The 16,683-nt window shown below is 48.4% G+C and overlaps 1 protein-coding gene across 1 annotated transcript in view; it reads left to right on the forward strand.

Annotated features, from left to right (window-relative positions):
- Positions 1-1,016: 1,016 nt before the first annotated feature.
- CAMK1D (calcium/calmodulin dependent protein kinase ID) overlaps positions 1,017-16,683 on the forward strand; it is a 387,393-nt gene continuing 371,726 nt past the window's right edge. The window contains exon 1 of the mRNA XM_052651024.1: positions 1,017-1,108. Within this exon, the coding sequence (XP_052506984.1) occupies positions 1,017-1,108 (92 nt within the window). The remainder of the gene's footprint in view (positions 1,109-16,683) is intronic.

Here is a 16,683-nt window from a genome sequence, read left to right on the forward strand (position 1 = left end):
TATTGGACTCGAGCGCCGATTTTGGTGCAATGCGAATTAGCTCCAGTCGCCAAGTCGTGAGGCTCCGGGAGCGTCAGCCACCGGCCGGCGCCTCGAGGCCCGAGTCAACGCCCACCTCCGCCAGCTTCCCCGCCGCCGCCTTTCGTCGCCATAACAACCGGCCCCCGCCCAGCCCCGCGCCGCGCCGGGACGCCCGGGGAGGACGCCCCCGCCCTTGGCGCCCCGCATCCGGGCGGCCTCGCACCCCCGCCCCCTTCCAGCCGCGTCCAAGCGCAGCGCAGAGGCGCCCCCTCCCGCCGCTAGGGAGGAAAGCCCTCGCGCCCCCAGACTTGACTTTGCAGAATTAATTAGGCAGCCCCGGAGGGCCGGGGTCCTTCAGCAAGCTCCCCGACTTCCGCACCTGCCTGGGTTCCCTGCACCTGCCCTTTCCCGGGCTCCAGGGCTCGCGCGGCGGCTGGGAGCGTGACCGGGCGGCGACGGCGGTGCCCCCGCGCCCGGGGCACGGCGCTCCCGGGGAGCAGGACATCCCCGAAGGCGGCAGCGCGCGGGAGGCGGGGAGGCGGGAGGCGGCCGGGGAGCACGGAGAGGGCGGGGAGCCCGCGGGAGGAGGAGGGGGGAGGGAGCAGGGCGGGCGGCGGGGAGGGAGGAGAAGGGAGGCAAGAAAGTAGCAGAAAGTGAGGCTGGCAGCCGGCAGCGAAGGAGCCGGGCGAGCGGCGGCAGGAAGTCTGTGCCCGAGACGCGCAGAAATAAGAGCCAGGGAGGGACCGCGGCGGCGAGAGTGAAAGAGGAAACTGCAGAAGAGGAAGCTCTGCCGCAGCACAAAGTCTCCTCGGCTCCCGCGCCGAGCATCCCCGCACCGCCCGCCCAGCCCTCCTGGACCGGCGCGCCGCCGCCCGCGCCTCCGCTGCACTCGCGCCACCGCCCCCCGGCGCCCCCTCCTCGCGCGCCCACCCCGGCCCCCTGCGCCCCTGGCCGCTCTGCTTCGCCGCCCTCCGCGCACGCCGCCCTCATCTGCCATGGCCCGGGAGAACGGCGAGAGCAGCTCCTCCTGGAAAAAGCAAGCTGAAGACATCAAGAAAATCTTCGAGTTCAAGGAGACCCTCGGAACGTAAGTGGGGAGCGGGAAGAAGAGGGTGGAGGTGGCAGCGGCCGCGGGTGCAGAGGTGGTTCTCGCTGCCACCGCCGCCGTCGCCGCCACCGCGGCAGGAACCGGAGGGTCGCCGCGTCCTCATTGTCCAATTCTCGGCTCTGCGGAGCCCCCCGCGTGTCCGCCGCGTGGGTCTGCGCCCCGCGTGCACGAGTGGGCGCCGCGCGGGGGCGGGGGGGGGCCCTGGGATTTCAGGGACAGTCGCAGGCGGGCGACTTTTCACTTCCCTGACACAGCCGCCCTCTCAACTCATTCTCCCCACGCGTGACTGTGGGCTGAGCATGGTGGATATTCCTGTTTACCGGCTGCGTGCGACTACTCACTGTGTGCACAGGCGCACCGTGTCAGCGAGAGATGTGGTCACGAGGAAATCCGGCTCCGGGCATTCCCATTTCTGTTCTAGCATCATGTATTCTTAGAGAATTGACATCCGCACGTACTCGATGTAGGCAAGACTTTGGATGGCCGCGCAATTAGGGAAGGGAGGAATTTCGCAGTGTGCAGGGTCACGTGTGGGCCGAGCCTTACCTGAACGTCAGTCCATTTCACCAGGCTCAGCAGCACACGCTGGAGTGCGGGTCACCGAGGAGGGTCTGCAAGGGTCTTTGTACCCACGGTTCCTCTCCAGGCCTGTGTGTAGTCCGAGGCTGGTGGCTGATCTAAAGAAAGCAGAAATAACCAGAAGTCGATGTCAGGAAGGCTCAAGCATGTGCTTCTCCATTCAGCTGCTGTTCCTTTTCTGCCCAAGAGTTGTTTTTTGTTTGTTTTGTTTCGAAGCACCTCAGAATAGGTAGGGAGGCTGATAGTGAAAGAGGATGGGTTGCTGCTGGAAGAACCTGGAGTTGGAATTATTGCCTCCCCTCATGTGATCAGTATGTAAGCATATATATTCACACACATACCTGCTGTATGAGCCGAACATTTTGCAGGGGTTCATGGAGGTGTTGGTCAAGCTGCTAAGAGAAAGAGGAGGTGTTTCATAAGACAAATTAGGGTGCTCTTCTTTCCTGCCCTCTTAATCCCCTTTTGCTTGTCATTGTGGTTGGTTTGCTTTTTCAGAACCATATTTTCAAACCCAGGTTGTTTTCTGCCCCATACTCAGGGTCCACTGAGTTGCTTGGTCATTTTCCCTCCCCACCCCAATATCTGAAGTGGGTCCCCCAAAGCCAAGTCGTGAAGCATCCCTCCATGCTTCTGATCCTGGAGATTCACACTTACCTAGAATGAGAATAGGGTCTCCCAGATTTTGTGCTCACTTCAGGGACCCAGTCTACCTGTGGGTGTAGACTTTTTGTCTTTGTTGGAAAGAAAACAGAAAGAGCTTTGCGTTAGCACGGCCAGATAAGGGGTGAGGTTTGGTCAGAACTTTAGAAAATTACCCTTGAGGTTTATTTGGGTTTGGGGGAGTGACTTTGAGATGGTTAAGTTGCTGAGAAAGAAGAAGCATGTCCTTTGTGGTCATCCTGAGAATGCTCATGTGGCTGAGGGTGAGGGGGCTGGAGAGAGTGGAGTCCTAAGGTAGGAGAATGCGTTGCTTGGCACATCCTCACCGGAACTCCTAGAGCTGGTCCCTCTGCCTGCAGCTTCCAGACAGACGCATACAACCTCCTCTGACTGTCTCCTGCTCCCCAGGAGAGCCCTGAGGCTGTACCTCTTCAGAGGTCTGGGATGCTCAGCCTGGTGAGCTGTGGCTTCACTGAGTGGCTCCTACTGTGGTCGGCACTGTTTGAGGATGACTGTGGTGGTTCCACTTCTGGGCAGGATGGGGACATGCTTGATGGGTGCCGAAAAGAACATAGAGCTCTTGCAAAACAGTCTCTTGAAATCTGGCCACATTCCCCTTAGAAGCTGGGGATGGGTCTCTGTTAGGATCCCAAAGCTTTGCCTTCTGTCTTGGAAAGGATTCTTTGAAAAGGAGCTTCAGGCTATGGTTCCTTCCTGCTGGCAGGAGTTCTCGAAGAGCAAAACACAAACAATAAAATGATCAAAATGTTTTCACTCAATAGCATGGTGATAATAATAATAGTAGTAGTAATTGTAGGTGACTTTATTAAATGAATACCAAGTACCAGTTGATACCCTAAGTGCCTTATGGGTATTAACTCATTTATTCTCAAGATAACCTGATGAGGTAGGTATTTACTATTATCCCCACTTGGCAGATGGGAAGACTGAGGCAAAGAGAATTAAGTGACCTGCTAAACAGGAGCTGCTTATTAAGTGAAGCTGATACTAGGCTGAACAACTATAATTATGCATATGGGATTGAGCCACTGTGGATTATGTAACAGCAAATGTTAATAATTTGACTAACTTTTGTATTTAGAAGGCTAATTTTAACTTTAAAGAATTATATTAATTTTAATATTAAGTTAAAACATAATTAGGGGGTAACCTGTCATCCAAACATGTAACTTGTCAAAGCTTTTGGATTATCAACATCTTTTTGTCTCTTGGACTTTCTAGAAGTGGTCCAAAATTAAGAGTTCCTGTCCCCCGCCCCGGGGCCAAGTCCAGCAACCTTGGCTTGAGTCTAAATAGATGTCACTTCTGCTCCTATCGGTGTGGATTTCGAGTTTGGGGTCTTGTTTGTGGTGAAACCTAGCATCAGTCAAGGGCTTCAACACTAACAATTGGAATTCATTTCCAAGGTACTCTGCAAGCCCAGTCATTTTGTCACACTTTTACCATATGCCTTTAAGATCCTAAGGCAGGAAAGCCCTTCCAGCAGCCAGATTGTCAGCTGTTAAAATGCCTTTGAAATAAAGCATTGTAAAAACCCAAGGAGCACTCGCTTGGCCAGACCTTGTAATCTGATATTTGGCTGCCTGGTTCAGGTACCTTTCCGTGCGGGGCAGAAGGTTTGCTGTTGAAGGCCAAAGGGTCAGGCCATTTAGATTGTGTGGCTAGCAGGACCTTGCTGGAGGGTGGGGGGAAAATGAGAGTGAAGGCTGGCTTAGAGGGTGGGAAAAGAGCTGGAGGAAGCAAAGGTCAGTGTAGGGGAAAGGACCCACTGTGTGGTTTGGACCTGGGTTTTCTGATACACCCCTGAGCCAGGCCTCCGGAGAAACCTCTTAACTTGTGGCCTTCAGTGTGTCTTCCTTTGAAAGGAAATCCCAGGGCCTAACCCTACCTCCAAACAAGATGGGAAGGCTTAAATACCATTTATTAATCAACGCCGTGTTTTCAGATCCCTGGTACCCCAAATAAATGAGACCAAATAAATGTTGTGTAACAGCAATTAAGAGTGATAAACATTTCTGTGGCGTGTTTGCTGAGGCCATTCAGGCCATCTCTACCATAGGTAGATGTCTTTCCACGTCTTCTAAACCAAGAAAATGAAAATAGGCCATCTGAAGAAGGATGTGGATGGGAAGAAAGCTTTGACCATGGTGTGCAGGAATTACCCCAGACTTATGGAGGTGGCTTCTATAATTTGCACACCATGAAAGGCATCTGAACAGAAAAGACCTTGATAGTTGGCACAGAATGGTTCTTCCAGTACACCTCGTTTCCCCTGGAGTACAGAAATGGCACGTCCTAGAAAATAGACATTCATCTCTGCAGGGTATGAATACATGCTTTTCTGTGCAGACCAAACATTTTGTGTTGAAATAATTGCTTTTTGACGGGGCTGGAGCGGGCACCAGGTAGGTGTTGGGCCTGGGTTCAAGGTCTGGCCTGTGAGCTACTTGGTCATTTGTCCACATGACTGATCTTAGCTTCTGCTGCTGCTGCTAAGTCACTTCAGTTGTGTCCGACTCTGTGCGACCCCATAGATGGCAGCCCACCAGGCTCCCCTATCCCTGGGATTCTCCAGGCAAGAACACTGGAGTGGGTTGCCATTTCCTTCTCCAGTGCATGAAAGGGAAAAGAGAAAGTGAAGTCGCTCAGTCCTATCCGACTCTTCACGACCCCCTGGACTGCAGCCCACCAGGCTCCTCCGTCCATGGGATTTTCCAGGCAAGAGTACTGGAGTGGGGTGCCTTTGCCTTCTCCAGGTCTTAGCTTCATCACCTATCAAATCAGAGGGGCAGAGAAGATGGGATGATTTTCAAGTGCTCTTACAATCCTAAGGTTTTTTGGCTTGTCTGGGTAAGAGAGGCACTCACTATCATTTTCTGGTAGCTTTCATGTGTAGCTAGAACAGCTTGGTCCATTTGGAGGGATATTTTTATGCCCAGGCTAGTAGCAAAGTGCCATAGCTCAGGACAGGAATTCTTACCCCACTTGATGTCAGTAGCACAATGCCTTTGCTTCTTCATGAAATGAGTGCCTGCTGGGTGCTGCTTTAGGAAGAGTATAAATAGAAATTCCTGTGAGGCCAGCACTGTCTTTTCCCACTAGTATCATACCCGCCTTTTTCTGAAATTGCTCAATCAATACACCTGTTGAGGACATGTGATTGATTTATCTGAAGGCCTGGGTAGGAAACAGACTCACCTGTTCTTTTCGGGTTGTAGAGTGGTGGTGTATGGATATTGGGGGAGGGGGAGATTGCAGATCCCCTCCTGGTGATTTGTGTATTTGACTGGCTGTTTTGAGAATATTTGTTCTGGGACTACTCACAGTTGTAGAGTCTGGGAGAAGCATTCGAAAGAATGCTCCTCTAAGAGGAGCAAAGAGAGGGGTGGGCAACCCCGAGAGTTCTCCCAGAGGGTATTCCAGATGCAATATTGGTTAGAAGTTTGCATGTCTCAGCCCTTTGTTTGAGGCATGATAAAAATTCAGCCTCTTGTACATTTAAAAATATTGATCAAACACCTGCTATATTCTAGGCACTGATGGGGGTGGGTACAGCAGAGAACAGGCAGACACAAATGCCTGCTTTCCTGGAGCTCACATTTCTTTCTCATCCTCTGGTGAGGAAGCCAGAAAATTAAAAATATGAATCAGGAAAATGAAGAGTATGTTACATAGTAGACACATTAGGGAGAGAAATAAAGCAGGGAAATGGGATTTTCTAGAGCAGGAGCAGGGGTAGGGTGGGGTGGGGTGATGGAAGATTGAATAGGGTAGCCAGGGAGGGCCTGGTCCAGAAGCTAATCTGTGAATAAAGACCTGAAGAGATGAAGGTAGAATGTTCCATTTGAAGGGAACAGCAAGGGCTGAGGGCCTGAGCGGGAGCAGGCCTGGTGTTTTTAAGGCCCAGCTTCAAGGAGGCCCGTGTGTCTGAAAGTGAGTGAGCATCAGGAGGAGCTTGGGAGCTGAGGGGACACAGGTGTGGGGTGTGGAGCTGGGGGACGGTTGGTCGAGGTTCCCACAGGGCCTTGAAAGTGACAGTGTTAGCGCTCAGTCCTGTCTGATTCTTTGTGACCCCATGGACTGTAGGCCAACAGGCGCCTCTGTCCATGGGATTCTCCAGGCAAGAATACTGGAGTGGGTTGCCATTCCCTCGTCCAGGGGATCTTCCTGACCCTGGATTGAACCCTGCATTGCAGGCAGATTCTTTACTGTCTGAGGCACCAGGGAAGCCTTGAAATTCTTGGTAATCGACTCTGCTTTTGCTCTAAGAGAAATAGGAAATGTTGAAGGGTTTTGATCGGGGGTGTACCTTGCCATAACTTGGGTGTTTCCATTGTGGCTGCGGTTGCTGTGTTAAGAATGGACAGGCAGATTCAAGGGAAGAAGCAGGGAGACCAGCTTGGAGGCTATGAAAACAATTGCAGGGTGGAGAATGGTGGTGGAGGGTGGGGAGAGGGTGCAGCTCTGGAGGTGATGAGAAGTGGCTGGATTCTGGAAACATATGGAAGGAGAGCCAATAGGAGTTGTTGGTGGGTTGGGTGTAGCTGTGAGATTTGCCTGGGATTTGGGGTTGGGAGAGAGATACCACTGTTGGTTTTGGTCAAATTTTTTTTTTCCAAGTATTTTCTGAGCACCTGCTCTCTGAGCACAGCAGGACTGTCTGTGTTCTGGGAAGCTCTTGGGAAGAGTTTGGAGGGAAAGCTCGCATCCTTTGGGCTCCTGGGTTTTTCTTGTGAGGAACTCTAGGGTTTGTTTATTTAGAAATTAAAAAAAAAAATGTTTTGGCCATGCCACAAGGCATGTGGTATCTCATTTCCCCAAACATGGATGGAACATATGCCCCCTGCATTGGAAGGGGCATCTTAACCACTAGACCACCAGGGAGGTTCCCTGGGTCCCTTAGGTCTTCAGGCTAATCTATTTCTTTCCAAGAGCTTGTGTTTGGGATGATTCTTGAGGTATCTCTTCTTCTGTCATGGAAGGAGGTCATGATAGGCTTGACATTTGAGTAGTTGGATGAACTGCTTAACTTTCTGTGAAAATGCCATGTTTTGCCTCTAGAATTATCAATAGGAAGATCACTCTGACAGGTGGACCTATAACCTACAACTCTGCTACTTGATTTGCGAATGTATTTATTTTAATTTTTTAAATCTCCAACTTTATTTTTTGACTGTACCGTGTGACTTGCGGGATCTTTGTTCCCTGACCTGGGATTGAACCCGTACCCTGGGCAGTGAAAGCGCCAAGTCCTAACCATTGAACCACCAGGGAATTCCCTGATTTGAGAATTTAAAGCCCAAACATTCTGTGAAAAATAATAAACATGAGAAACTCTTGCTACTTCTTTCTTTGATAGGATGTTTTGTGTTTAGAGAGGAAAAGCCAGAAGTTTTTCCTCTGTTGTGATAAAGATAATAAACTCTCATGGCTTTACAGATTAGTAGGGTGGAATTTGGGAAATTGCACTTTTTAGAGCTTATTCCTAGAGGGGCTAATGAAGACTGTCTCTGGTAGAAATTTCCGGCTCAAACTTGGCAACTGAGTGGACAGTAATTAGACTTGGCAGGTGGACATTCATGCCCTCTCAGGGGAGGATTTTAGGGGTTAACTGGTTGAGTTTTTCTTTGGCTGGGTCTCCATAAATCCCTTTAATCCTTCCTTTCCCCAAATAAATCTCCATAAATCCCCTTCAATCTTTCTCCTTCATCTCCTCCTCTGCTCTCTGGGAGGGCTTAGCACTGGTTAAGCAAGGAACTGTCACGTTATTGGTCAACTTACACCCACAGGGATAGACCCGAGGACCTCGTATTACCTCCAGTCCTCATCAGATTTTGCAGGAATAGCCAGAGAGCCCACGGCCCCTGGGACACATTTCTTCATTTGAAGAAGGAACCGCTTATGGGTGGCCAGCACAAAGCCTGGAGCCCTCATCAACTGATGCAAGTTTGTTTTCTGACTCAAGATGGTCCATCCAGTGCATGTGTGACAACAGGACAACACGTGGACCCTGGGAGAGATGCCAGCATGACCTTCTTTCTCAGTTCACGTTGGGTCCTACCCTTTGACCCCCTGTGATGCAGGAGGTCACCTTTTCCTTGGGTCAGTTTTCTTAGATCCTGCTTGATTTTTAAAGATGTTTGTTATGCGGTATGTGGATTCTTCATGTTCGAACCAGACCAAATGGATGCCACAGGCCAACTTCATTCCGTGCCAAGTTCATTCCCTGTCTCCAGTGGTCGGCTATGAGTCTTGTGCTGTTTTTCTTCATATTTCAAATCCATTCAGAGATGGAGGAATTCCATTTCTTGTTAACACCAAATCTTGAGGATAGGCCTATAAGACAGCATATTGACTGAGGCCAGGCTGGGGAGGCACTGGGAGGCGGTGAACCATGATAGAAAGGAGCGCCAGCACGGCCATTCATACCTGTGTCCCTCTTGATGCCCACCCTTCGACTTTCTGAGTTAAGATGGAGATGGAAGTTGCTGCCTGGTGGGATTCCTGTAAGGATTCAGTGACGCCTGTGAGGTGCCTGGCACAAGTGGGATTGAGTAAACAGCAGCTGTCATCAAGTTCCAGTTGCCTTTAGCAGCTGTGGTGGAGGATGACTGGATGTTCAGGGCCAGTGCCGTGAAGAACGTGTCAGTATCTGCTGGAAATTTTAAAAAATATTTCTTTATTTTTGGTGCGCGATCTCTTCGCTGTGGCATGTGGGGCCTAGTTCCCTGACCAGGGATCGAACCTGGGTCTCCTGCATTGGAAGGGTGGAGTCTTAGCCCCGGATCACCAGGGAAGTCCCTGTCTGTTGGAAATTGATTTTTGGAAGCTCCTGGCATAGAAATGCAGAATGGTGTATACATAACCTCCCCCCAGAGTTGATTTAAGAAACCGACAAGTCCTCAGTCAACCAGGGGAGAACGTTCGCTGGATGGTCCACCCAGCTCAGTACTGAGCTGCTAAGAACGGAGGCTCTAAGTCCCCAGGACAGGGGTGCAAATCCTGGGTCCTCTGCTTTCCAGCCATATGGTTTTGGAAAAATTATTTCACCATTCTCAGCCTTGTGCCCTCATCTGCACAACAGGGTAAGACTGGCACCCAGTCTAAGGGTTGCAGTGAACATTAGACGAGGGTGCATGAAAACCACTCAGGGCAGGACACGGCTGTAGGTCTGTGTGCAGTAAGTGCGCCTTCTGTCTCTTTGACCCCTGCGGTGCTGACACACTGCTCCTCAGAGGTCACTTGCATACATCTGGAGGGTGCATTGCACCATCCAACATTTGCTTCCCACAGGAGGCTGGTTGGTTCACCTGGTGCTGCTGTTCAGCAAGAGACTCAGCCCCCAACATGTTCTGGGCCAGCTTGAGTGTTGAGTGACCTAGTTTGCTGCGTACACAGACTCATCCCTTCCCTGGGTTATCTCATCAGCTTTGTGTCTCTGCACCTCTCCCTGCACCCTGAGCTATTTTTTTTTTTTTTTTATTCTTCAATCTATCTCTACATCAGCTTGTGCAAGAGCCTCTTCTAACTGCAGTTTCTGTTTTCTCCAGCAGCTCTTAGATCTCGATGCAGCTGTAGCCCTTCTTGCAGCTGAAAGGTGCTTCTCCTTTCTGGGAATGGCTTTAGTCTTTTCTGATTTGCTTTCTTATTGAAAATAATATGGGGCTTGGAAGAATGAAGTAACTGGTCGATTACAGTGTTCCAAAACATCAGGGAGTTTTGTAAGTTTAAATTCTGTAGGTACTCAGTTTGTTTTAATGCTGGAGAATTTAATAAAAAGCAACATTTCTAGGTATATACCGCATGAACAGATGTAACAGTTTATTCAAAATTATCCTTATCAGGATGTTTTAGACGTGGACATGGGCAAACTCTGGGAGATGGTGAGGGGCAGGGAGGCCTGGCATGCTGCAAAGAGGCTTGGGGTTGCAAAGAGTCAGACACGACTTAGTGACTGAACAACATCCTTATCAGGGATTGTTGGATGAGGGATGGGAGATGATTTCAGAAGTTTAATTCCCCAGGTTGCAGGATGTAGGTATAACAGTTGGAGAGCTCATGTCTGAATCAGGTGAAATTCCTCATCTTTTTTTTTTTTAATCACAGTACAGTTGGTTTACAGTGTTGCGTAGCTTCTGCTCTACAGCAAAGTGAATCAGCTATACATATACATCTACCCACTCTTTTTTGGATCTCCTTCCCATTTAAGTCCCTACAGAGCACTGAGTAGAGAGTTCCCTGTGCTATACATTAGGATCTCATTGGTTATCTATTTTATACACAGTATCAATAGTATGTATATGTCAATCCCAATCTCCCAGTGCATCCCACCCTTCTTTCCCCCTTGGTATCCATACATTTGTTCTCTGTATCTGTGTCTCTATTTCTGTTTTGCAAATAAGATCATTTATACCATTTTTCTAGATTCCACACATATATATGTTAATATATGATATTTGTTTTTCTTTGAAATCCCTCATCTTAACTTCTCTGTTAGCCCTTTTGATGGCCAAACTGGATCTGGGGTCACAGTTTATTGATATCTCTGCAACATGGTGAGAGGGGACAGAAAAGGCTTTTCACCTGGACAGAGTCAACAGTTTTACTGGTGAGAGGCCCTCTTCTTGGACTTTTGTAACCATGGCTCCCATCACTAAAGTTGCTTTTACACCAAATTGGATTTGGGGCTATAAATGGAATCCTAAAGGTACCATATTCAATAAAACCTCGGACAGTCCCCCTTTTCAAGTGATGTTCCTGCCTGCCCCACGCATGAGGCTGTCCCCTCCTGCCAAGACCCATAGTGTTGTGGGGAAAAAGCAAGAAGGAAATGAAGCTGGGCTAAGCTGAGAGGTCTGGTGGGGTGATGGGGACGGCAGACACCCTAGGGCCCATGCCCCCCACCCCCAGGGCTCTTCCCATTTCTTTAACCTTGATAAAAATGACTGCTTGAAATTTGCCTTAAAACATTAGAAGATACAAATGCCTTGAAGTAGGTTCAGAGATCAGTCATCTGTGATATAAGTGATATTAAAGAAAGTACTTTTTCCTCCCACGCCAAACTGACAAGAACTAGCAGTCTAGCTGGAAGACAGGAGGAAAGTAGCTAATTGTGGTTTTGGACCTTTAGTTGAGTGGGGATTGGGGAGGCACAAATGAGTTGCAAACTGGGAAATTGAAGGCCAAGAGTGGCAAGGTGGGAGAGACATCCTAGGCTGACTGACTGATAAAAAACTAGGTCCTAGGGACTTCCCTGGCAGTCCAGGGGTTAAGACTCTGGACTTCCACCGCAGGGGTCAAGGATTCAGGGAAGTAAGATTCAAACCACACACACACACACACACACACACTCACTCAGATTCCCCCCCCACCCCTCCTCCACCAGCACAGACCCTGTTCCCAGGACCCCGCCAGGACTGTTCACTCTGTAATTTAGCCTCGCAGGGCCTTGGTACTCAAGGCTTCTCTAGGCCTGAGCAGGGTCCTTACTCCCATGAGAGATTTCACTTTTCTTTGAAAATATGCCTTGAACAACTACCACAACCAAAAGCTGAAAGTGAACTTTTGGGGCAGACCTTGTATAAAAGTTGGGAGCAGCCTGTATATGGCCATGATATATGGGGATGCTGCTGGTGGGGTCCTCTCTGCGGCCAGTATCAATGGAGTTTGTGGTCCTAATCATGATAAAAAGCTGATGTTGACTTTTTAGGGCCCTTTTGGCTCCTTTGACAGCTGGGAAATAGAAGACCTTATATTTGCAGGTGTGTGTTTTTAAACTGTGGCTAAAAAAAAAATGCATAACCTAAATTTTACCATCTCAATGGTTTTTAAGTGCACAGTCCAGCGGCACCAAGGACATTTATGCTGTTGTGCAGCCATCAGTCTAGCTCCTCCACTGTCCCCATCTCGACCTTCTCATCTTCCCAAATTGAAGCTTTGTCCCCATTAAACACTCACTCCCCATTTCTCCTCTCTCCCACTCCTGGCAGCCCCTATGCTACTTTCTGTCTCTATGAGTTCAACTACCCTTGGTCCGTCCTATAGGTGGAATCAGATATTTTTTGTCGTTTTGTGTCTTGCTTATTTTATTTATCATAAGGTCCTCAAGGTTTATCTACATGGTAGCGTGTGTCAGAATTGCCTTCCTTTTTAAGGCAAAATAGTCTTTGATTGTATGGCTAGACCACGCTTTGTTTATCCATTCTTGATGGACACTTGGAGCTGCTTCCAGCTTTTGGGTCTTATGAACAGTGCTTTGTGAACATGGATGTACAGGTCCCTCCTCAAGTCCCAGCTTTCAGTTCTTTTGCTTTTTTCATTTCATACCCAGAAGTGGAACTGCTGGATCATGTAGTAATTTATGTTTCACTTTTAGAGGGACTCGTGTATAGTTTTCCACAGCTCTGTGGTGTTTTGTGGTTTTAAAGAGATGGGAACACTAGAGATCTCTTCAAGAAAATTAGAGATACCAAGGGAACATTTCATGCAAAGATGGGCTCCATAAAGGAGAGAAATGGTATGGACCTAACAGAAGCAGAAGATATTAAGAAGAGGTGGCAAGAATACACAGAAGAACTGTACAAAAAAGATCTTCACGACCCAGATAATCACGATGGTGTGATCACTCATCTAGAGCCAGACATCCTGGAATGTGAAGTCAAGTGGGCCTTAGAAAGCATCACTACGAACAAAGCTAGTGGAGGTGATGGAATTCCAGTTGAGCTATTTCAAATCCTGAAAGATGATGCTGTGAGAGTGCTGCACTCAATATGCCAGCAAATTTGGAAAACTCAGCAGTGGCCACAGGACAGGAAAAGGTCAGTTTTCATTCCAATCCCAAAGAAAGGCAATGGCAAAGAATGCTCAAACTACCGCACAATTGCACTCATCTCACACGCTAGTAAAGTAATGCTCAAAATTCTCCAAGCCAGGCTTCAGCAATATGTGAACCGTGAACTTCCTGATGTTCAAGCTGGTTTTAGAAAAGGCAGAGGAACCAGAGATCAAATTGCCAACATCCACTGGATGATGGAAAAAGCAAGAGAGTTCCAGAAAAACATCTATTTCTGCTTTCTTGACTATGCCAAAGCCTTTGACTGTGTGCATCACAATAAACTGTGGAAAATTGTGAAAGAGATGGGAATACCAGACCACCTGACCTGCCTCTTGAGAAATCTGTATGCAGGCCAGGAAGCAACAGTTAGAACTGGACATGGAACAACAGACTGGTTCCAAATAGGAAAAGGAGTACGTCAATGCTGTATATTGTTACCCTGTTTGTTTAACTTATATGCACAGTACATCATGAGAAACGCTGGGCTGGAAGAAACACAAGCTGGAATCAAGATTGCCGGGAGAAAAACAATAACCTCAGATATGCAGATGACACCACCTTTATGGCAGAAAGTGAAGAGGAGCTAAAAAGCCTCTTGAGGAAAGTGAAAGAGGAGAGTGAAAAAGTTGGCTTAAAGCTCAACATTCAGAAAATGAAGATCATGGCATCCGGTCCCATCACTTCTTGGGAAATAGATGGGGAAACAGTGGAAACAGTGTCAGACTTTATTTTTTGGGGCTCCCAAATCACTGCAGATGGTGACTGCAGCCATGAAATTAAAAGACGCTTACTCCTTGGAAGGAAAGTTATGACCAACCTAGATAGCATATTCAAAAGCAGAGACATTACTTTGCCGACTAAGGTCCGTCTAGTCAAGGCTATGATTTTTCCAGTGGTCATGTATGGATGTGAGAGTTGGACTGTGAAGAAGGCTGAGCACCGAAGAATTGATGCTTTTGAACTGTGGTGTTGGAGAAGACTCTTGAGAGTGCCTTGGACTGCAAGGAGATCCAACCAATCCATTCTGAAGGAGATCAGCCCTGGGTGTTCTTTGGAAGGAATGATGCTAAAGCTGAAATTCCAGTACTTTGGCCACCTCATACGAAGAGTTGACTCATTGGAAAAGACTCTGATGCTGGGAGAGATTAGGGGCAAGGGGAGAAGGGGATGACAGAGGATGAGATGGCTGGATGGCATCATGGACTCGATGGACGTGAGTCTGAGTGAACTCCGGGAGTTGGTGATGGACAGGGAGGCCTGGCGTGCTGCGATTCATGGGGTCACAAAGAGTCGGACACGACTGAGTGACTGAACTGAACTGAACTGAGCATGTGTAAGTTGACTCAGCACAGTTCTGGAGGAAGCTGAGATCAGGAGTTCTGAGTTCAGTCTCGGCTCTGACATTTGTGAAGTGTGGATCCAGGACTTCCCTGATGGTCAAGTGGTTAAGACTCCATGCTTCCATTGCAGGAGGCAAGGGTTCAATCCCTAATTGCAGAACTAAGAGCCAACATGCCGTGTGTCATGGCCAAAGAGAGAAATATAGACCCTTGGTGTTATCCTGTCTATGTCTGGATTACCTTGTTTGTTAAATGTGGATGATGACACCTGTTTCCATCACAGCCCTGTTGTAAGTCCTGAGGGAGATAAGGTATGTGTAACAAGGCTTTACACAAATAGAGGGTATTATTATGTTTTGAAGATTATAGCTTTAAAATAGTCATTTCTCATAAATGTTGGTGTCATACACACTCTTTGGAACCTAGCTATCATCTTTTGAGCAGGGTTCCTAAGCAGTAGGGCCATAATCAGCCTTAACTCTGAAACCATCAACACAAAACCCGAAGTTTCATAGTATATTTTATCTGGTCTGATTAAGGTGTGTGTTGTTTTCATTCTCAGTGTTTAAGTGATTGGTACTGTCAGAAAAATTCTTTAAAAATTATAAAAGAAACATGTCATCTTGGTAGAGAATTTAAAAATAAGGAAGACTATAAGGAAGATGATGAGAATCATCAACTAGTTGGCTGGATGAATCTTGGGTCTTCGGTCCCTCTAGTGGGCAGGGAGATCTCAACAGAGATTGGAGAGGTCAGCTGTATGGGGTTGATCAGTTGATATGAAGATATTTCAGTATTTTACCAACTAGTCTGATTGAACCACTGCCTACAGGTTGAGTATTGGCTCTGGAAATATGGGTGTTGGTCTTTGTTGAATGTGGTGGACGTCTGACTTTTTTTAGGGTGCTGGTGTTTTGTGTTAGTTTGGTGCTGGTGGTGATGGCATTGTTGGGATTATTGTCGTGATTATCCTCTCTCCTCTCATCACCACCTGTAAACACTGACGGAGTCATCAGTGGGACAGAACCAGTTGCCAGCAGGCTTCCAGTGGGCAAATTACCCATGCAGGGAGCAGGAGGTAAAAAATATTCATATCTGAGTGTGGCTGACTCCTGGGGTAGGGCACAGGAATCTAGATTCTCTGTCACTTCATGGCATGAAATAAGTACTGTTTGCTGTGGACTGAATGTTTATGTCACCCCAGATTCACGTGTTGAAATCTAACCCTTAGTGTGATGGATTTAGGAGATGGATATTAGCATGATATCCTCAGGGCATATCCACGTGGTAGCATGTGTCAGAATTGCCTTCCTTGGGCCTTTGGGGGGTGATTAGGTCATGAGGATGGAGCCCTCTTAAATGGGATTAGAGTCCTTGTAAATGAGACCCTAGAGAGCTCCTTTGCTCCCTCTGCCATAGAGGACACAGTGAGAAGGCAGTTACCTGTGAACTAGAAAGTGGGCTCTTAGCAGACACCGAATCTTCCCATGCCTACACCTTGAGCTTGAGGCCCTGCCTGGCTGGTTAGGCTCCCAGCAGGCGGGGTCCTCATGGGACGTGCATAGGGCAGCCTCAGCGTCTTCAGATCAGTGTGCTGTCCTCACTCCTTCCTTTTTTGAAAGAATTCCTGAAAATATATTCCCTAAATGTGACCTCATCCTAGGATTGCAGGAATGGCCCAGGTAGATGCAGGAACCTCTAAAAAGCTTGGTTAACCCCAAAGGTCCTAAGAACTGGGTGTCCTTCAGAAGCTGTCCAGGAATTTGGATTTTGGGGTCTGTTTTGTGGGCTCCTAGCATGGCCAGGGCGGAGAAGGCAATGGCACCCCACTCCAGTACTCTTGCCTGGAGAATCCCAGGGACGGGGGAGCCTGATGGGCTGCAGTCCGTGGGGTTGCTGAGAGTCGGACACGACTGAGCGACTTCACTTTCACTTTTCACTTTCATGCATTGGAGAAGGCAATGGCAACCCACTCCAGTGTTCTTGCCTGGAGAATCCCAGGGACGGGGGAGCCTGATGGGCTGCTGTCTGTGGGGTTGCACAGAGTCAGGCACGACTGAAGCGACTTAGCAGCAGCAACAGCAGCAGCATGGCCAGGGGTTTCAGCCCATCCCTGC

Source organism: Budorcas taxicolor, chromosome 13, assembly GCF_023091745.1.
Source record: "Budorcas taxicolor isolate Tak-1 chromosome 13, Takin1.1, whole genome shotgun sequence".
Lineage (NCBI taxonomy): Eukaryota > Metazoa > Chordata > Mammalia > Artiodactyla > Bovidae > Budorcas > Budorcas taxicolor.